This window comes from Ictalurus furcatus, chromosome 14 (genome assembly GCF_023375685.1).
Source record: "Ictalurus furcatus strain D&B chromosome 14, Billie_1.0, whole genome shotgun sequence".
In the NCBI taxonomy this organism is placed as follows: Eukaryota; Metazoa; Chordata; class Actinopteri; order Siluriformes; family Ictaluridae; genus Ictalurus; species Ictalurus furcatus.
This window is the reverse complement of record NC_071268.1, coordinates 19,494,182-19,517,493: the sequence shown is the minus strand read 5'-3', so window position 1 is coordinate 19,517,493 and position 23,312 is coordinate 19,494,182. Positions and strand designations below refer to the sequence as shown.

The following is a 23,312-nucleotide window of genomic DNA, read 5'->3' as shown; positions in this document are numbered from 1 at the left end:
GCACTTTATTTTTAGTATTAAAAAGAATACATCAAGGAGTGTGCCTAACTGAGCAGCTTCATCTTTCATCCACATCTATATGGGGTCAGATTGCTTTCTACCACTCCCTTTATGAATTCTCCTATTAGGAATTTCAGAGATATGAAAATAATAGTTTCAAAGACGTGCTTCAAATATGTTAGTTTTTCAGTTGTGCTGCACATTGAAAGTTCCTCAGCAAAACTCTAATGAACAAAAATGATGAATAAAAAAAGTAAACAAAGAACAGAAAAACAAGCAGAAAACAAAGATGTATTGAACTGACATTAATAGTCACTATAACACGAAAGCTAAAAAAACCATTTACTTACCTCTCGTCCCTTATGCATGTACAAAAAAAAAAAGAGGAAAAGACAGCGGGAACAAGACAATTAAAAAGACAGATAACATTATCTAAAAGACATATAAAATATAACAGCTCAAAACGTAAATGTTCAAAGCTTTCCATGATTTAACTATTCTCAGTAGCACCATGTCAATGTTTCCTTAGCAACAGCAAGTGGCACATTCATCTTAACACTTTAGCATTATCATCATCTTCACATGTGACAGCTGTTTGTGGCTGGAGCCCTAAAAATAACTCCACACCATAGGAACAGATGCCTATTGCTACACACGGATATAGGCAAATGAAACAGTCCGCACCAACAAAGCTTCAACACCTATGATTGATAAAAAAAAAAAAAAAATCTACAACAACAACAACAAAAAAAACTCCAGCATTTAGTTACTTGCTAAAGTTGGCCTTCGACAGATGTGTTGTGGGCGTTATTGACATCTACTGCTACTGTGAGCTGCTACAGTTGTTTAACGAACTATTCACTATCAGCTGTCGTGCTTACATGGAGGGGAAATGGACAGTAGGATGGTAATTGATGACAAGTTGACAATAAACAAGGATTTGCCATTCCGTGCATCTGTTTTCCTCCAGGGTTCTGTCAGCTCATGATGATGTTCCTGATAAACATCAGCTCTAACTGTTATTAATTCTGGCTGATTGTGAATTTGTGTGCTCTACCTCAGAATGATGTTCATCATTTTGCTGAAGCACCTCCATACACAGCTCCCCCAGCCGCATCATGTCTTCTAGCCTCTTTTCTGGAGGAACCTGAGGGCAGTCGGCTGGAGACACACAAAAATATGCTACATTTAACTAACGTGAGCATTATTGCAACTTAAATCATATTTCTATATTTCTCTGTTTATTTTTTACATTCTTTGCTGTAAGCCTCAGCTCACTGCTATTACGATGCAATATTATGTATATAAAACCTTCAAACTGGGCGTAATCAGTCAGCTGGGTGTAGTTAATGAGTGCAGCCTTTTCCAAACAATTCTGAACAATCTTCTTCATCTCCTCAGCAGGGACGGGTGTGGTGATGTCTTTCATAAGAATCTTCAAGAAAATGGTCACACACAAAAAAAGAAAAATTCGGAAGAGGAGAAATGGAGCCGGCAGAATAAGTTGTTGCTTAGGACCCAGAAATGTTCAGGAATGGCTCTGGTCAATCCTGAATTGAATCATGGAGTAGAAATTCCAGATTCATATATGCAGGCTGATTTTTGTTTAAGAATTTTAATACAGTTTGGAATCAGCCGTTCCCATTATCTCTTTGCAAGCTACTTTTTTGTAAACGTTATAAATTCATACCCTGTGATGGGACAGTGCCATCTATCTGGGACTGATAAAGATCACCTGCCCATTCTAACTGTAGAAGAATTTGCGACTTTGAAGTGGAGACTTCACTTGAGCTCTCTGTATTAAGTATGGTCACAATACACCGATCAGCCATGACATTAACCGATCAGCCATAACTAAGAGAGTGATTTGAGGAACGTGACAAAGAGTCCAAGGTGTTGACTTTTGGACTCCAAATTTCCCAGATTTTAATCCAAATGAGCATCTGTGGGATGTGCTGGACAAAGAAGTCCTATCCATGGAGGCCCCACTTCGCAACTTACAGGATTTAAAGGATCTGCTACTAACTTCTTGGTGCCAGAGACCACAGAGGTATTGTGGAGTCTGTGCCTCAATGGGTCAGAGCTGTTTTGGTGGCACAAGGGGGACCTACACAATATTAGGCAGGTGGTTTTAATGTTATGGCTGATCGGTGTACATTCAATGTTTCCCACACATTATCTCCAAAATACCCTCAATAACATACCCCTATCGATCCCTGCACCATCTCAACCACAACTCCCAAGTCCCCCCCCACCAGGGTCCTCCTCTAGGTTTACTGCTTACCTGTGGGAAACAGTGATTTACACAGTGACATGAACCTGCAAATTAAAGTGCTTACCCGTTCTAGAAGTGACAGTGTGGCTTTTAGAGCCCCCTCTGGACGTCCAAAGGGGAAACAGTACCTACAAACAGTGGACGAAAAACAGCAATTACGCAAACCAAACTGAACATGCTCTTCAAGAGCATGCAATTTTAGCTTAAGCTTTGAAGAGTGTGCAATAAATAAGCATAATAAGTAATATGCAATAAAGAAAAAAGGTGACTGTTTACTAAAACGCAATTTTTCTGAGATTAAGAGAAATTAATTTCCCTGAAGTGAAGCAGAAAAAAAGCAAAACAGGTGTCAGTGCATGAATAGAGGAAACACTGAAAAAAGGCCAGTGGTCCTCATGAGTGCTGCAAGGCACAGGTGTGAGTGAAAAGCCCTCAGTGAAGTGGCATGTTGTTAGCCTATTTTAGATGTGAAGCAAAGGAGGCACACTTAACAAGTGACTCACAGCTTTTGGACTGATGGCTCTCTGGTTGCCCTACATTTGCATAATCTCTGAAGTTGTTTTTGAGCTATTGTCTATCTATTGTTCAGCTTATTTTGTGTTCTTACTACCTAACTTCCAGCTTCATTACTATAAGCTTCATTATTGGTGTACTCAGCTCTCTACAGGAAGGAGCAGCAGGAGTGTGTATAAATGCCACACTGAAACACCATATTAGTGTTACATGGCAATAAAAAATACATTTATACTTGAACTCTTTGGTCCTTATCAATAATATTTTGTGGCCTAACAGAAAACCTTATAATAGTATCATGGCTCAGGTGCTTTTTGAATCAATCCTCACCTGAAATGTGTAATCTGGTTCTCTAGCAGAGTCAGCAGCCTGACTCTTATCTCTTCAAACTCCTCCTGTTCCTCCTCTGTGATGGTACCCATTCCATCAGGCCTGACAAAGAGAAACAATCCATATTTAAATTTTTTTTGCAAGCGTAAACATTTGGCCACCAACTGCTTCATGTACCAGGAGTGAATACATATTTAGAAACCACCAGAAGTGCTGAACATTTATTTTGAATTAGGAGCCTTCCACAAACTGCTCCCACAAACTTGGAAGCACATTCAGTGGAGCTCAAAAGTTTGTGAATCTTCTATATATCTGCATAATATGACCTAAAACATCATTAGATTTTCACATAAATCCTAACAGTAAATAAAGAGACCCAAATTAAACAAATGAGACAAAAACATTATACTTGGTCATATATTTAATGAGGAAAACGATCTAATATTACATATCTATGGCAAAAGCATGTGAACCTCTAGGAGTTTAATTTGAAGATGAAATTAGAGTCAGGTGATTTAAAATCAATGGGATGTTGTATTGTACTGTAAAACAGCTGTTTTATTTAAAGAACAGGGAGCTATCAAAGTCCGATCTTTACAACACATGTTTGTGGAAGTGTATCATGACATGAACAAAGGAGATTTCGGAGGACTTCAGAAAAAGAGTTGTTGATACTCATCACGCTGGAAAAGGTTACATAACCATCTCTTAAGAGTTTGGACTCCACCAAACCACAGTCAGACAGATTGTGTACAAATGAAGGAAATTCAAGACCACTGTTACCCTCCCTTGGAGTGATCAACCAACAAAGATCACTCCAAGACGTTTAATAGTCTGCGAGGTCACAAAGGCGTTTGCTAAAGATCATGTGGGCAAGCCAGAAGGCTATTGGAATGAAAAAAGGCTGTGGGATGACACCAGATGTTACAAAAACTCCCATTGTATAATATTTCCCAGGTATATGCCTGATCAAAGCCTTTTCATAATCATACTCAGAAATCCTATAGGGAACCCATTTAGTGTAGTGTGGTCACCATTAAAACAATACAAGTACAAAATGTGTTTATTTAATACTGCCAGGTTAAATGTTACTTTCCTTTAACAACTGACAGCATTTGCACAAGTTAACAGGTCAAGTGGCTGAAACCCATTACCCATAATCCAAAAGTAAACTACAGATTTTACACTTGAATACCATGAACAGTTGTAGGCATTGCCTCCAACTATCCGAGCCTCCCCACTTTCTTTGTAAACGGCAGAGTGCTGTACTAAAAACCAAGTTCTCTCTTTACTTCACTGTTTTAAGTGCAACTTGTAAACTGGTCTGTACTCCAAATCCCTCTCTATTAAATGAAATCCCTTTTCTTCTTTTTGACAAGAGCCAGCTAATCCGACAAGAACACAATAAAGGGTCTAAAGGGTTGCGCTGGACTTTTGTGAGTGTGCATGGGTGTGTGTGTGAGAGAGAGCAAGCCCAATTTTGTCCCGAGTTTGTTCGTGAAGAGACATTTCGGAAGAAATGACAGAAGGGGTGTTTTAAACCCTCCCACCCCCTGCCATTCCTCACAGTATTTCTCTCTCTTGCCTTTCTCTCCCTTGGTTTCTGCTCATTATTTCCACGGTAGGCCTCATAGTTGAACAGCTGCTAACAAGAGGCCTGGGAATTGAACTACAAGCGCCAGGGTGAATTGCTCTGTTCTGTTGCTGTTCTTCTCTTTGTGAGAGTGCAACTTAGTCAAAGGATCAAGCTGTGCTTCTGGTCATCACTAAACCATGATGAAGTATTCAATACACACGGTAACCTTTCATCAAATCCTTCAATGGTATCACAAAGACACCCCAGATCTAGAAAACAGCCCAGGAAAAGCATAAAATCTAAAAACTATGTTAGCATACAGGTATTTTACAGAAAAGTCACTATACTTAACAGTAGATAAAGTTTATGCTGACAGTTGTCATTTTCTACCATTGAATCTCAGCCAGTGCTGCATCATGTTTGGCTTGGCTGGTGGGAGTGGGACATTGAGAGGCAAACCCACTGTCCATGTCTAATGAAGCAAGTGTGTGTGAGACGAGCTAAACGCTGACCTGGCGCTTAGCTACTCAATGAGGGTGAATCAGTTTCAGCAGCCTCTAGAAATTACTGCCATATCAACATGCTTGTTTAGCTGGTTACGAGGCTAAAAGCATCACTTAAGTAAGTGTGCATTCTATGATTGATTGTACATCCAATAAGTACATTGATTCCTATTGAAAATGTATTAGCAAATATGTACGGTGCTGTGAACAAGTAGTGATTTCTTCTGTTTTGTGTAAATACAACATAAAACAAAGGCAACCTGAGTTATTTTATGTTATTTATTGAAGTAAAAAAGTTATCCAGTAACAACTGGGCCTGTGTGAAAATGTATTTGCCCTGTATTTACTAATTCCCCAAATCTATGAAACATTCATAATGGGGTTCAGCTGGACTAGACACAACCAGGCCTGATTACTGCCAGCCCTGTTCAATCAAATCAACACTTAAATAGAAATTTTTCAACAGCATGAAGTTGGTTAAAAGGTCTTACCCAGTAACACACTATGCCAAAGTTGAAAGAAATTCCATAAATGATGAGGAAGAAAGTGACTGAAATACATCAGTCTGGGAAGGGTTACAAAACTATTTCAAAGGCTCTGGGACTCCAAAGAACCACAGAGAGAGCCATTATCTCCAAATGGAAAAACCCAACACAGTACTGAACATTCCCAGAAGTGGCCGACCTTCCAAAATTCCTCCAAGAGCACAGCAACTACTCATCCAGCAAGTCGTAGAGCCAAGGACACCATCAAAGGACCTACAGGCCTCTCTCGCATCAATAAAGGTCAGTGGTCATGACTCCACTATCAGAAAGACATAGGCAAAAATGGCATCCATTGAAGAGTGGCGGGGTGAAAACCACTGCTAACCCAGAAGAACAAAAGGCTCGTCTGAATTTTGCCAAAACGCACCTCAACTATTTTCAAACGTTTTGGGTAAATGTTCTGTGGCTTGATGAGTCAAAAGTGGAACTATTTGGAAGACAAGGTTCCCGTTACATTTGGCATGAACCAAACACAGAATTCCACAAAAAGAACATCATACCTACGGTCAAGCATGGTGGTGGTAGTGTGATAGTGTGGGGATGCTTTGCTGCTTCAGGGCCTGGGCAACTTGCAATAATTGAGGGAAACATGAATTCTGCTCTATACCAGAAAATCGTCATGGAGAATGTCCGTTCTTCAGTCCGTATGTTGAAACTCAAGCACAACTGGATTAGGCAGCAAAACAATTATCCAAAGCATAGGAGTATGTCCACTTCTGAATGACAAAAAAAAGAGCTAAATTTAAGTTTTGGAGTGGCCTAGTGAAAGTCCTGACTTGAACCAAATGAAATGAAATGCTGTGGAAGACCTTAAAAGGGCAGTTCATGCTTGAAAACCCTCCAATGTGGCTGAACTAAAGCAGTTCTGCAAAGAAGAGTAGGCCAAAATATCACCCCAGTGCTGTGAAAGACTGATCTCCCATTATCGGAAGTGTCTGATTGCAGTTATTGCTGCTAAAGGTAGCACAAACAAGATTTTAAGTATAACGGGGCAAAGTGTTTTTCACATGGGTGATAGATGTTGGATAACTTATTTTGCTTCAATAAAAAAACAAAAAACAAAACTGTATTATGTGTATTGGCACCCCGTCCAGGGTGTACCCTGCCTTGTGCCCGATGCTTCCTGGGATAGGCTCCAGGTTCCCCACGACCCAGTAGGATAAGCGGTATAGAAAATGGATGAATGTATTATGTTTACACACAGGTTGCCTTTGTTCTCTTTCATCATCTCGTGTTCGAGACCCACCTATGGCAAGGGCATCCGTACCTGAACTCTGTAGAAGCATCCAATTGCACCAAGCCTGGCTGTGACAGACAGGAGCGCATGTCCAATGGCAGGTAAGGGGAGTGCATAAATGAAATGCACACGCTCCTCCTCCTCAGTTGACATTTGCTTCTTGCGAATGCTAGCTTATTTTGTGCACACAGCTCGCTGGGTCACTGACTTGCACTTTTTGTCTGCAGGAGAACATATCCCTCAGATGAGCCTTCGCCGCTAGCCAGGTTAGCTGTGTCACTCACTGCAAGCCACCCACGCTCGCACTGCTGATTAGGCTGCCTGCCTCCCCTTAAGCCTTTTTCCTCCCCGTCTTATGGCTGCCTGCCTTACAGACCCAACTGAGCTCTGTGCTTCTCTGCCATGGAGCACAGTAAATCGGCTTCAGCTTCCACCGGGGATAACCAGTCACATGCTTGCCCTGCTGTGGTGCTCTCATCACAGCTAAGGACTCTCATCCCTTCTGCGTGGTCTGCATGGGCCTCAAAGGGGCCACAACCCAGAGCATAGATTTTGGACAGTACGACCAAGAGTGGGATGTTTACGATGGGAAACTCCTGGGACCCCCTCTTGGCCCGAGAAACAGCTCCTCTCGGTCATCTTTGCATGTGCCAGTGAAACACTGCTGAGGAGATCTGCTCGACATGACACATGGTCTTCCGGGCCTCAAGGTTAAGGATATGGTGGCTCTCGACATAGGTGACCCTCTAACCATTGAGCCCTTCATCGCCAGACACCTTAACCCCTCCCCAGAGGGCCTGCTTGCTCCCCGTAAGCCCACTCTCCCCAGCAAAATGGACTGTTTTTCCGCATCCATCCACCAGGTCTCTTATAAGGCCTCTGCCTTGGCTGTCAGGGCCCTCAATGCCTCCTCACTTCTATCAGCTTACCAGGCTGAACTCCTGGTTGACATGGGGCAGCAACCAGAGAAAGGGTGTCCTTCACCCTTGCTCTGGAAGGAGATCATCACAATTAATGACATCGTGCTCCGAAATGCACGCCAACCCATCCAGGCAAGCAAGCATTCCATGGCCCTCTTGGTGCTTGGCGAGCGTGTGCTCTGGTCTCCCCAATAGAGAGAGGCCGGGCCCTTTTTGGTCTCGCCGTGACTTCGATGCAACAGCGCTGCGACTACAAAAAGAAGGAGGACGAGGCTCTCAAGCTGTGTCTGCCGAGGAAATCCATGCCGTGCCAGGCACCCCCGTGTGGCCACCTAATCCCCCTGCGGGACGCCTTTTCAAGAACGATGGCAGAAGAAAACCTTGTAACAAGCCACCAGCTCAGCAGGGTAATCCCCCTTCTTCCAAGCCATGTCCTTCACTGCAGCCAAGACATGCCCTAGCCCCGCTCCCTCTGACCCCAAAAGGAAGTAGCTGGCCTGATGCACGGCACCAGGTGGCTTTGAGTCCACATTTTTGGGAAGCCAGCCCTTTGGACTCCTTTTTCCTTTTTTTTTCCCGCCCTCCTAGTCCACCCGTCCAAGAGAAGGAGGCTTTTCTGATCAGACTACAGGGCCTTATGGCATCAGCTATTCAGGTTTTGCCTCTGGGCCTTATGAGAATGAGGGTGGGGTGATGCATCCTCAAAGGGGTGGGGAGCCACCTAGGAGGGCAGAACAGTGAATGGCGTGGAAAGCTGAAACATTTCCTGCCTTGCTCCAAGGGCATCATGGTAAATGGTCTTCACTTACATAGCGATTTTTTTAACCTTAGCGGTTCCAAAGCGCTTTACACTGGTGGTATGGGTTCTCATTCACCCATACCACCAATGGTAGCAGGGCTACCAGTTCAAGGGTTCAGTGTCTTGCCCAAGGACGCTTCGGGATGTGGAGTCATGTGGGCCGGGAATCGAAACACTAATCCTATGATTAGTGGACAACTTGCTCTACCACCTGAGCCACAGCCGCCCATGTGCTGTTACGCTGTTACGCTATGACGATACCATGGCTGTAGCACTTATCAATCGCCAAGGAGGGATGAACTCCCACAAGCTTCATGCTCTAGCTCACAGGCTTTTAGTGTGGTGCAGGCAGCACTTTCTGTCGTTACTTGTGACTCATGTCCCGGGCATCTTGAACAGAGGCGCAGACCTTCTGTCGAGGGGGAACCCACTCTATGGAGACTGGAGTCTCCACCCGCAAATAGTGGACAAACTGTGGGAGAGATTTGGCTGGGCTGCCATAGATCTCTTCACCTTGCGCAAAAACACCCATGTTCTTCTCGCTAAGGGACAGAGACGCACTCCTCGGCATGGATGCAGTGGCCCATCCGTGGCCCAACTTTGCTGCTTCAGGGCAGCATTCCCTCCCCTTTGCTTAATAGCCCTCACCATAGCCAGGGTGAGAGTTCAGAGCCTGCCCCTCATTCTGGTGGCACCCAAGTGGCCCAAGGCGCCGTGGCTGGTGGAGATAATTCCCCTCCTGTATGCCCAGCCATGGCCCCTCCCATTACGTACAGACCTCCTGCCTTAGGCGACTGGAGAAATCAATCACCCCTGCCCAGACAGGGTGGCCCCCTGGCTTGGCCCATGAGAGGGCAAACCTGAACACAATGGGGCTCCCTCTACATGTGGTCACCAACATACAGAGTGCAAGGCCATCCTTCACACTTTACCTATATGACTAAGTGGCGTGTTTGAGGAGTGGTGCTGTGGGAGCCGCCTGATTTTGTATCAGTGTTCGGTTTTGGACATTTTATGTTTTTTTGCAAGACCTTATGGACAGCGGTAAATCCTTTTACAAAATCAAGGTCTACCTAACAGCTATTGCTGCATGCCATATTTGGTTGGACGGTACAACAGTGGGTCAACACCCCCTTGTTTCCCGGTTCATGAAGGATGCTCGTCGCTCACTTCAAGTCACTACAAGAGCTGTTCCGATGTGGGACCTCTCCATGGTGCTGGAGGCTCTGTCCCAACAGCCTTTTAAGCCCATGGGGGAAATTTCCCCTAAGCTTCTGTCCTTGAAGACAGCTTTACTCCTGGCTTCAGCCAAATGTGTCAGTGATTTACATGCATTCTCTGTTCATTCCTCACGCACTAAATTCCCTTTCAGTGGAGATAAGATTTTTCTTACGCCCAACCCGGCCTTTATGCCCAAATGCTTCCCAGCATTCACCTGTGAAGTGACTCAGCTTTCCGCTTTTCATCCTCCTCCCTTCTCCTCTGCGGAGGATCAGAGGTTGAATGCTCTGTGTCCTGTGTGTGCACTTTGGGTGTACATGGATGCGACTAGCCTTTTCAGGAGGCGTAACCAGCTCTTCACCAGCATGTCCTTTATGTTCTGCCTGTGTACCACTACAACCTTCGTGCATGGTGTTACCAGGCATGCCAGTATGGGATGCGTCAAGCACCACCTATCTAGATGACCACCCCCTGGCTTACAGGGCCTCACTGTGAGTGTGTTGGGCAAACGGGTAGTCCATTTCTCCCATAGGTGGATCTCAAACATGAGATGATGAAAAAGAAGAATAAGTTACTGTCTGTAATCCAGGTTCTCTGACACATTGAGTGGAGAGATCTACAAAGCTTGCCCTGCTTGCCGCATGAGAAGCGACTTTGCTCACTGAGGAAGAGGAGTGCATGCAGGTCATTTATGCACTCAGATTAGGGGTGTGCCCTTACCTGGCACTGGACACATGCTCCTGTCTGTCACAGCCAGACTTGGTGCAATTGGATGTTTCTACAGAGGTCAGATATGGATGCGCTTCCCATAGGTGGACCTCTCCACTCGATGTTTCAGAGAACCGGGGTTACAATCAGTAACCTATTGTTTTATGTTGTATTTTGTTTGAAGATATACAACTATTTAGTATGAGATATACACAAAAACAGAAGAAATCAGAAAATACTTTTCATAGCACTGTAAGGTGGTCAGGGAAATCCGGTGACTGAATTTTATCAATCAAAATAGATGAAAAATCAGGTTTTGGCTAAAATAAATTTTTTTCCCCCTGGATAGCTATGAACTAAATGAGCTATACAGACATAAGCCTAATCAGTTAAGTCTGTAATCAAATACGGGCTGTCAAAATGTCCACACTGCTCCGGAGTCATGGTTGAGATGGAATCTGTAAATGCAGTTTTCTCAATTTTGGGGTGTAACCAGGCTTTAAAATGATATAACAGATACATTTAAGAGAGACATATTTAAGTTCAGGAAACCCTTATTTATTATAACTATATAGAATGTGGCAGATTGTGAAGGATTTTCCCAGGCTACCACACAAACTAAAAGTTAATACATGCCATAACATCATTACATACAATATGACATTACACTGTTTAAGAAGACAGTCCAGAACAACAACAACAACAACAAAAACAACAACATACAAATGCATAAGACTATCTTGGTATTTCAGTGTGAATAGACTCCTCAGATAAGTTACAGAATAACAGATGACAACCCAGATGCACATCATGGTTACAGTGTGAGTGAGCTGGAGGTGAAGGTGGGGAGGCTGGTAGCACAAGCAAAACTGACAACCACACATGACAGCCAAGTCAGTAAGGTAGGAGGATTAAGACTGACATGTGAGAAGAAGGACGGCTTGGGATTACTGTCTTGTCTGTCGCTCTTGGATATCTGACATATCGGCATCAATCCACATTGGTCTCTGATTCTGATCTCACACACTAGCACCTCAACACCTGTGTGAATTCTACTCCGTTCCAAGCCTCGCTGAGCCGAGTGTGCTTCTGTCAACATCAAGCAGACATCACATGAAGTGTGCCACAAGCAAGTCATTCCTGATGTGACTGTCAATCAAGAACAAGCATTCAGTGCAGGTAAAATCTGTGTGCGCGGTCAGGATGCTGAAACACTTAGGTGTGATATGCGTAATCTCACTGTACTGTATGTCTACTGCGATTCTGTTTCCTCCAAAAAGCTCTAATGTAGATGATGTGATGCAACCATGGAATGTTAAGGTCCTCTTGACCAGAATTAAATTCTGTAATAACGTTTAGGTTTCACACACAACCCACAAATACTCACTATATAATAAGAGATTCTCAGAAATGTTTTTTCTCAAAAATATCTTTCTAAAGTTCTTTACGGATAGACTAGCTTTTCACAGAGAGGTGGGATAATGTAATTAATACTGCAGAATCTCTAGGATTTTAGTCACTTCTGAATCCATCATGTCAGTAATGTTTTACGGACTGTGCCTGCTCACATTTTGGAACGTTTACGCAGTATTTGACCTTTTAAAAATGACCAGTGGAAATAACCCCAGGTAATATACACTCACTGAGCACTTTATTAGGAACACCTTTACACCTACTCATTCATGCAATTATCTAATCAGCCAATTATGTGGCAGCAATGCAATGCATAAAATTATACGGATATAGGCCAGCATCTTCAGGTAATTTTCACATCAACCATCAGAATGGGAAAAAATTTTATCTCAGTGTTTCTGACCTTGGTCTAATTGATTCTATATTAGAGTGTGTTGTGTGGCTACATAGAGGATTGATTCAGCTGAAGTGGTGGCAATGTGTCTCTTTTACTGCAGTAAAGTTAGTTTCATATTCAGACATTCAGGTATTTCTGGTCAATAGCACATGAACGGCAAGGCAAACTATTCTAAGATATGTTTTGAATGTGACATCAAAAGGAGAAACAACTGACAGAGTTAACAGAGCATTTTCTTTGAATATACCGCAAGTAACTGTGTCAAAAAAAAGTTATGGACCATGGATAAAGTGCAGCAAAAAAGAAACATGTGAAAAGTTTGACATTAGCAACTGCCTGACTGCAGTAGGTTCCTGTTGCATAGGAGCTGTGAAATGCAAGCCACAGTAACCAACACACTGATTAGATGAAATTTTCAGTAGGAAAGAATTAGACTATGTCATTAGAACAGTACCTCTAAAACTAGCTGTGATCAGTGAGCAGCATATAACACCCATGTGTAAGGCATATTTAGCCTCATATATTTAATTATACGTATTAATAATTGTTAGTATTGGCACCCTATCCAGGGTGTACCCAGCCTTGTGCCCGATGCTCCCTGGGATAGGCTCCAGGTTTCCCCATGATCCTGAAGAGGATAAGCGGTATAGAAGATGGATGGATGGATGGATGGATAATTGTTACTGATGGAGAAATAGAAAGAAATGTCAATAATATAATATTAAAATAAGTTACATAAAATTTTTAATAAGTATTTAAAATTAATTATAATATAATAAGATATAATTAATGTATGAGAGTGGCTGAGTAGTTGCTATAATATGGTAAATCGTCTGCTAATCCCATGTCTTAAGGATATTATAGTAGCCACTGTTCTGTAGTTGTAGCAGTCATAGATTCATGTCATGGTGTATGTAGAGGAACCCTAACAATAGTTCAAATCCAGGGGTCCTCACCACCCAAAAATCACTCACTGCCTGCTGAAACCAAAAAAAATTAAAAAATAAAATATTGTTTGGGTTTAAAAGATCAGAACAATAAAATAGATAAGATTTAAGGAACAACACCTTCTGGGGTTTTAGGTAAGTGCTTATAATAAGGGTCAAATATTGTATTAAAATTGGATGTATGTAGTATGCATGGAAATTTTAGTGTGACATCCGTGTGTATATCACAAAGACAAATCTGGTGCAATATTAATAGATCTTAATCTCTGAGTTATACACAGATCGCTGTGCAAATCGAACATAATTACTCAGACATATATCCAGAGATACTGTTTTTTCTTCTTTTGTTTCTTGTTACAATACAATGTGAAAATAGATGTCTGTACAAAGATTCTGTAATAAATATTTATCCCCCCCACCACCACCAGCTTGTATTTTTTAAATTTTTTTTGGTAAATGGTAAATGATAAATACCATGACACTGTGAAACTGTGATATTTTTACACTAGGTTATCTTACTGTGAACATTTCAAATGTAACATCCCCGAATGTCAAATGAATAAATACAGACAAAAATCCTTCATGAATCTAAAGAATAACAAGTCTTGCAACAGTTGAATCAAACAAATAAAACACAGACAAATAAGCTACAGACAAAAAAAGAACATTTACATTTTTTTGTGAACATAATTTATCACTTCTAGCACAACCAATCTTGACTCCACAGTTCTAACAAGACATTAATTATTCAAATGAATCAGCAAACTGACAAAAAGCCACTGATGCCAGTTTTCATTTGTACTCAGCAATTAGTCAGAGAGGCTAATCATAACCACTCCTAATTGTCTAAATTGATGATCAGAGAGTGGCAGCACATACATGTGTATTTAGAGTCAATCAAATGAAATAAGTGAAATGAAAGTGATGTGCAATAAGCAAAAAGCTAATAGCTTTATGCATGAGGCTGTTATGTAAGCTTTGCTCGAACATATTGAGTAATTTTATTCTAATTGCTTAAGATTCATAGACAATTGAGAGCTGTTAATCAATTTAGTGAGCAGGTGGGATAGTGTATTTAATATTGTGCTATCTTTAGGATTTTAATCCCATATGAATCCATCATCTCAGTAATGTTTTTTATGGACTGTGCATGCACACATTTGGAAAGATTACATGGTATTTTATCATCTATAAAATGAGCAGTAGAAATAACCCCAGGCACTAATTACTGTAGCATACCGCAGGTACTGCCTGTATATGTATAAAAATCCCAGGAGTAACTGCAGTGTACTTGAGTAATTATTGTAAAATGTTACGCAAACTACATAATGTACACAAAGTTTGGACAAAAGTCCTTCATCAGCTGTGCAAGCAAAGTGCTATTCAGCAGTATATATTCTGGTGAACTCCGTTCAACGAAAACAACAGATCTTTTAATAGGCCATTAATAGGCCATATTATAAAAACTAATGAACATCTCAGTTCTAAAATTAAGAATAACTAGATATAATAGATGATATATTAATGGTAAGAGCTCTGCTCTAATGTTTTTAAATATGAAATCAGTTAACTGTGCCACAATTTTGAAAATTATGAGGGAAAAATAAAGAACACGCTCTGAAAGAAACAAGAATGTTAAAAATTGAGTTATATTCTTGCACTGGACTGCTTACACTATGAGCTCCTTTAATATGAAGTCCATTTACTGTCTTTTTTTTTTTTTTTTTTTAAAGAAATATGAAAGCAGGCTTCATAAAAAAAATCTCTAGGATATGAGATTTCATAAGGCGCTTTTTATTTATTTATTTATTTTTAAAAATATAAATCAAAAATATTGAACTCCGTAAAATGTAACTGGAGTCAGAGCAGTTTATAGGAGAATGGAAGAATTTCTGCAATGTGGACTAAAATTTGGATCCTGGTTACCTCCCTGATTTACAACACATAGGTTTTTGGAATATTTATGTTCCTAAATAATTATTTTTCTACATTTATTTATTTTTCTATATTTTCCGTTCCTAATATTTATAATCCTGTAAAATTATTTGCGACAGAACAAATTTCCAAAGAAGCAATTCCCAATGAAGGAATGATGAATGTGCTACAGACTGATATCACTACAAATATAAATATAAGTAAGAAGAAAAGACGCTTTCTTTTTTTCTTTTGTCTTTACATCTGTGTCGGAAAAGACTGATAATTAAGAAGCTTCCTCACTGGAGTCGATTATTATTATTACAGGGAACGCATTTAGATATCATGGTGAAAATAGGCGTTTTTAATTATTATTGCTTATAACAAAATATAATTATTTAATATATTACATGTATACTGACATCTTGTTAGATCATAAAATTATTTATTTTACCAAGCGACCTGAAATCTGAAATCGTGGGCCGTATAATAGGTAGAATGTGTGAGTAGGAATAGTGGTGAGGTGTACTGGTACCTGTTCCCATGGACATGAGAAGCGCAGAAGGCATAGCTGTAATGGAGGAGGGTGGGGTCCACCAGTGCATTGTTCTCGGAGAATTCCATCAGGTCCTTCAGGTAACAGAGGTGGCGATGGCAGCCTCTCACGCCATACCGAGCACAGTACTCATCCAAAACAAACACCTGGCCTGGGCTGAACCATCCCTGCACATCCAGAAGAAATACAAACATAACACAATGTATAAATTTCTAATCTCATGTGAACCATTGGACAAACTTAAATATGAAGTATTTATATCCTATAATCATGAAAATGCTAAAACAAAAAAATAACAATAATAAAAAAGATAAAAGGACTGGCTGGGTTTCTCTACATCACTGCTTATGCACTGGCTTTTGTGTGTAGGTGCAGCCTTCACATTAACAGGTCGCAGCTCTGATTGTGCTGAAATCCTATTCCTCAGAAATGACCTTTTGAGATACAGAAACTGGAATGTGTAAAATTTTACAGGCCTCTTATTTTTCTAACACATCACTAAACAGAGCTTAAAAACCCACCCTATCTATTTCCATCATAATAACAAACAAGTGAGACCAAGGTTAAGCACAAACAATTCATTCATATGCAGAAAAGTCAACATAATGCGGGCGGGTGAAGCATGCTGAAAGGCTCCTGTTGCATTCATTAGCTCATTCATCCCTCACATAATAACTAAATTAGGCATGAATCTTACAAAGTTAATTAACATGCCTTCTCTGTAGGAACATTAACAAATTAGCACTTTGAGGGGGCCGCTCGCCTACGACAGTGCTGAAGGCTGGGAGTCATGAGGATGGAGCTGTGGCGCAGAAGCACGCGGGAGACCAGCAGGCTTGACGCGGCCCCCTTTCTGACCTCCCAGCCTGCAAACGAGGATGGAGTGATCATTACTGTTAAAGACAGAGAGATGAGGAGAGCGGTTCAGAAGCCACACAGACTTGACACATACTGAGCATATTTTGACTTGAGTATGTCATTGCATTGCCTTTCTGTCCCTTAGCACTGCTTTTACCTTTCAACACGTTCTTTCTCAGAATGCAGCTTTCACTTGTCATGTATGAAGCTCTAGTTTATGTTGGTTTATATTACTACCGAAAACAACAAGATTATTAAAGTGTTGGATTCCCATTAACTTATATAGCTTCACTACTCCTTATTTATCTGATGATGCTCTTTATTAATGGGTGACTTTATATCTGTTTACATTTTTGTAATGACATCAATAAAGAAATGTGTCATCCTTGTACACAACTACGTTCTCTCTCTCTCACTATTGATCTCTTTCTCCCCACTTTGTCACTATGTCTGTCTCTCAGCCTGTCTCTTCCCTGGATCTATTAATATCGCACCACTAAGAGCTGCAGCATAATGGCCTGGTGCCGAGCAGAGTGCCACAAGATGTTCCACCGTGACAAACAGATGGCCTGCTCGTGTCTTGGCTCCGACCGCTCAATTACCACTCGCGATTGACTGAGACGGCATTCGCGTCGTCCTAACGAGCATGGCACAGTCTGGCTCCTACTGCTGCTCATAGTCTGAACGAGTAGGAAAATCTCCTCATGCAGGCACAGAAAGAAACAGGCAATTCACATACAATGGTTTCTGTGAGTGGGGAGTCGGACTGCTTCTACTGTGCACTAAAGCAACTTAAATTGGGAATAAGAAAATGTGAAATTCCAGGAATATTTGCACATTAAAAAAAAAAAAAAAAAAAAAGCAGCATTTTCAGTCACCGTGGCTTTGACACAATGAATTTTAGGCGTGTGCAAAGACGGATGTTAGATACAGATGCACTAAATCTGTGCGTATTCACTGTGGCTGTGGGTGAGAATTTACTTTTGAATCAACAAAGAAATGAGAAAACCCTTTAGTAATATACCATTGATGTGGTAATCTAATCGGTATGTTTTATAGACAGCTGATGCAAGGAGAGTACAAAAGAATAAGAGAAATTTCAAAAAGGAAATGGAAAAGCTGAAAAATCATGAGACATTAGTGTATTAGATCAGTCTGAATCTGGCTTACTCCTCTTTAATGCTAAAAGCATGACAACTCACTGGATATTATAACAGTAGGGATGTAAACGGATACAAATACATAGGTGCATTATTCTTTTTTCTTTTTCACTGTATAGCCAGAACAATACTAACACAACCAAGGGGCTTTAAATGACAGAAAGTGATAAATTCCATCACATCAAGCAAGAAAATCGAAACTCTTCAAAACTAGTACTATTTATCTGTAAACTGAGTATACTGTGTGCAGAGCTAGTGCAGGTTTTTTTTTTTCCTTTTTCCTTAATTAATTTTATTTATGACATTCTCCAAATGATTATGCTTAATTAGTTGAAAACAAACATGCATACAGTATATACCTCACCTACAAAAGGCTGTATATTTACACAACAATAAAAAAAAAACAGTCAAATATCAGTGGCTTCTATTTTATGATCAACGTTTTTCCAGAGTTGTGTCCAATGAGCAGCTATCTTTTAAATGCTTCATGGACTGAAGTGATCACAGCCTTAGTTCATTTTAACGCTAATCTCAGCAGAAAAAAAAGACAACCACTTATGTCAAAAAAGTTAATTATTTTCACACAAACATTAAAATATTACACTGCAGGAACAAACCACTATAAAGGCTGAATAGCTGGGAATATGAAAATAAAAATGTTTTGCAAAATGCTTATAGCACACCAGGCATTTAAGCCTTCTTCTAAAATATTTATTTAAAAAAGCCTGAATAGCCATGGTAATCATCAGCATTAAGTTGGCTGTTCTATCTCTTATATTCAAGGCCTCCAGCTGACAAGACCTCAGTCTGAGGCAGACATTTCTCATTAATAAAGGTATAATTTCAGAACAGATGCATGTTTGTGAGGTGATGCGAGTGCGTGTGTGTTATGGGGAGTAAGGGTGATTAGGGGTGGAGAGTGAAGTGGATATGTGCAATTACATTAGGGCTGAACATGACTGGCTTCTACTGCTCCTCATTTGCTGTTATACTCACTGGCATCTGGTGTCATACCTTCACCATAGGAAGGGGTCGGGCAGGCTTTTTGTATTCACACACACATTGACTACCTTAAAGCCTGTCAACTCATTTTCATAATTAGCTTCTGTTGTCTATAGCTTCTGCAGTGAAATTACCAATGATTGCAGAAGAAAGAAGTGTTTTTTCTATCCTTATTTTTACTGAATGATTTGAGTTGGGTGAGACTATATTTAGTAAAGGTGATAGTACCGAAGTACCTGTCAGAACTAGCCATTTGCTTATGTAAGCTCCCCTTTTACACCAACTACAGAATCTACAGTGGAGGCCAAAAGTAACAATTACCTAAGCTGAAGATATACAATCTCGGTTTTTCACAACTCCACACATTTCATGTTATTCCATACATTTCTTTTGGCAAGACAATGAAATCATCTACTTTGTTCACATCAGAGGTAATTTTAAAACAACTGACTAGAGACAGATTTTGTTCAGCTTTAATTCACTACTTTAGAATTCCAGTGGGTCAAAATTTACATACACCAAGCTGACCGTCGCTTTAATAAACAGTCTGAAAGATTCCAGAAATGGATTAAATGACTTAGAAGCTTCTGATTGGCCAAATAGCATAATTAGGAGTTAATGGAAGTGCACCTGTGGCTGTAAAATGGCCTAAAGTTAGAGACAGTGCCTTTTTGCCCTTAATACCATGGGATTATCCAAGCAACTCAGCCAGGATCTGAGAAAAAAACCCTATGGCCCTCCACAAGTCTGGTTCATCCTTAGGAGCAAGTTCCAGACAACAGAGGTACCATGAACATCTGTACACACAATTGTATGCAAATATAAAAATCTTGGGACTACAAAGACACTGCTTCCTTCAGGAAAGAGGCACAAATGAACTCACAATAATTCAAATAACACCATCTAACTGTCAAGCATGGGGGTTGCAGCATCATGTTGTGGGTGTGTTTGTAGATACGTAGATCTTTAGTATAACATTTTTTATTCACCTGAAATCATGTTGCCAATTGCTTTAAAAATGCTCCCACACACACACACACACACACACACACACACACACACACACACACTTTCTCTCTCTAAGGTGCCTCAGAGAACTCGTATTGCTACAGTGACTAAAATGCAAAAAAAAAGTGTATGTGAACTCATTTAGTACAGCAGCACCTCGTACTGATTTTCCTCAAAGACATATTTATTGCTTAGCAACTCTATTAAAATGTATGTGTGTGAGTTTCCAAATGAAGTTTAAAAGGTGTACTAGGAGTGACTATACTACTCTTGTGAATATCAGATTTTATGGTCTCTCTTTTATAATTATTGGAGATATTTATTCAACTCACAGAACAAATGTTTTGAATTGTCAATAGATTCAAGTTTACACTGTTTATAAGCCTGTTTATTATACTTTTTTATTGAGCTTCGGATTAAACCCAATGAAAAAAAAAAATCACAAATTTAAAAACAATTAAATAAATCACAAACCCCCAGATGTGCTTTACCTCTTTATAAATGTCGGAGAATCATGGTTCTATAATAAAAAATTCTGAAAAACACTTAATTTAAATAAGCAATATCACATCAGCAAGTGCGCTATTGTACTGAATATCTGTAGAGCTGTGATTGGGCCATAGGCATGAGGCCACAAGTAATCACAGTCGTGCTGATATTCAGCACAACATGCTCATGTGACATGTGAAAATGTGAAATGATCTGTCAATGCTAAGAGCACTAAATTTCCTTGTAATTTGAGGCTTGTCCTGTGATTTGAATGTTGAAACTATTTCAGAATTGAAATGGTAGCTCTCAAAGTTTTGATTTGTAATTCATGGTACTGCAGGGGTCAACCTTTTCTAAATAAGTAAATAAGCAGATCTGATATTTTTTTGGGAGGCATGTTGGCAAAGGAGGTAGGAGCTTGAGCGTGGAGTCTGTGTGGAGTTTTTGAGCGTTTTCTCCAGTTCTCCAGTTTCCTCCCACCTCCCAAAAACAAGCCAGTAGGTGGAATGTAAAGCAGTTATTAAAAATGAATGAATGATATTCAATTAAAACCCAAGAAATTGTATATAATTTTCCTTGGCAGGTATTCATGGGCTACGTTTCTTACCAATGAGCATCACTGTTGTGTATTTTAAGAAAGTGGCTGTTTCTAGTAGTGGTATACAATGATTTGATATTCAGAACACTGAGATCTCACTGAAGCTGAATGGTTGCTTAAACAGAAGTTGTCCTTACTTTTGCCTTACTATACGTTATTGCCTTACTGTACATCTTATTATTACAGTACATATAGTACAATCTGAGTTATATGATAAAAACACACAGACACGCGTGCACACGTGCGCGCACACACACGCACAGATGTCCTTCTCCCAGGAATCATGGGGATAGCACCACATTCATATGGCTTTTGTGGCTCTGTGATTTTAACAGGGCATTTTGCCGTCCACTGAAGTTCGAACAAAAGCCTTGGCACACTCACAAAGAGCTGAGCACAGACTTAGTCTGAGGGCAGGTATAATAAGGAGAACAAAAGCAGAAGCTGGTCACATCTTTTCATAGAATATAAGAAATACAATTTGCTAGAAGTGTCAGATTTCCCAGGTAAATCCAGATATTTCCAGACATAAAACACCAACATTCTTCCATTCCTAAATGACATTTCCCCCACCTCACTTGCAGTGTTTACTGACAAGTAAACAGGACTATTTGCAGGACTCTATCATTCCCATCTGGTTTCTCATACATATAAGCATTGGAAGTCACAGCACGGTTCTTTTCTTCACCCTGCCGAGGAGTGCGGAGCAGCACGATGAGTTTCCTTTTTGTGGTGTATTGATTGGAACCGTTTATACTCCTCTTGAGCGTGAGCTCTCACTTAGCCTGGAGGGCCACATCCCTCCCCTGTGGACATTTAAACTCCCCCCCAACACACACACACACCCACACACCTCCAAACAGATCCACATACACACAATCTGATAAACTGCATTACATACTGTTTGAGCTCTAGAACACTGCTGTTTGGTATCTTTGGCATCAGTGATGTGAAAATGAAAATACAGCAATCTAATATCAGTTTCTTTGAGAGGTCTTTTCAAGTATGTACTACTTCTGATTGACTCTCCTCCATTCTCTTCCGTTCCTTTTGAAAATCACTGAAACAGCACAATATAAAAAGACCTAGACCTCTACATTATGCTGTAAAGAAAAATAAACTAATTTCATCAATATAATTTAAGCTTGACGCACTTCTCATAGGGTTTTGTGTACTACACAGTTCCCACTCGTGCTCACATCCAAACACAAACACAGATAGGTTGAGCTCACCAGGCAGGAGAAGGAATCGTTCATGCGGTGGAGGAGTGTGTGTTTCTGCAGCATTTGGAACAGGCAGGTGTGATCGAAGCTGCAGGGAACGGCAGAGATGAGCTCCTCGACTCCTGCCCTCTCCAAACCTGAGCCACAAACACACTCATTTCAGCCTGCACAATAACCAACAACTTGACAAACCTCGCATTTACAATGTAGTTTGAATTGGTGAATAGTATGCAACTATAAATATAAAATGCATACCATATTACATAATTTCAGAACACATATGTTAATTAAAGGGTAGTGAGTAACAGCATCATGCTTTCTCAATTGCTAATAAGTGCATTTTACAACTGGTCTATATGGGCAGGAGCTAAAACCGAGCTCACACTTTAGAATGCTCTGTAAAGAACACAAATCTGTCTTTGGTTGCATTGGCATCACTGTCTTCCTTTATTTGCATGTCACTTCTTTTGGCCAAAGCTACTCTGTGACAGCCAGTTTTCCTGCTTCATCAGTAAACATTTGACACTTACAGCCCTCCTCAAACAAGTGGGGCCCATCATCTGACAGCAGTTCCCTATATGAGCACACTGATTTTCGGTTTCTACAATTCAGCTGATAAAAAGATGCACACACAAATAAAAAATCTTTCAGCTGAGTGAACTATGACTGTAATTCGCTTTCAAAGCCAGAAGCATGCAATCAATTTTCACCGCTTTCTGAATATTTTTCAGTCATTCAAATGCAAGTTTAAATGTAGCACCAGTAAAAGAACAAAACGGCCTGAACCGCATGGTCACGGCAGCTTAGAAACGAATCTCAGATACAGTTGGCCTGAAACTCAACCTTGAATAAGGCATTATACCTTTGTGAAGGTTTGATAAACATGTGCATTTGTGTGAGAGATTACCATCTGTCTCCACGCATCTCAATTTGCACTCACTTTTCATAAATAAAGAACAAGCAGATGACAAGCGCATCATGGCGAAGAAAGAAAATGACACACATGGGCGATGGTGAAGGGTTTGGGGTCAGGGCAGACTACGTGTGTGTGTGTGTGTGTGTGTGTGCAAGGCTGTGGGATTATTATTATTTTTTTTAAAGGGGGGGGCGGGGGGCACTA

The 23,312-nt window shown here is 40.5% G+C and overlaps 1 protein-coding gene across 7 annotated transcripts in view; it reads right to left on the bottom strand.

Annotated features, from left to right (window-relative positions):
• The window catches only part of cadps2 (Ca++-dependent secretion activator 2), a 137,736-nt gene that overhangs the window by 30,483 nt on the left and 83,941 nt on the right, over positions 1 to 23,312 (bottom strand). For all 7 annotated transcript variants that reach the window (XM_053642063.1, XM_053642062.1, XM_053642065.1 and 4 more), the window contains exons 12-17: positions 22,202 to 22,329; positions 15,834 to 16,021; positions 3,119 to 3,220; positions 2,340 to 2,403; positions 1,312 to 1,435; positions 1,058 to 1,161 (exon numbers count right to left, since the gene is read on the bottom strand). In XM_053642063.1, coding sequence (XP_053498038.1) covers positions 1,058 to 1,161; positions 1,312 to 1,435; positions 2,340 to 2,403; positions 3,119 to 3,220; positions 15,834 to 16,021; positions 22,202 to 22,329 — 710 coding nt within the window. The remainder of the gene's footprint in view (positions 1 to 1,057; positions 1,162 to 1,311; positions 1,436 to 2,339; positions 2,404 to 3,118; positions 3,221 to 15,833; positions 16,022 to 22,201; positions 22,330 to 23,312) is intronic.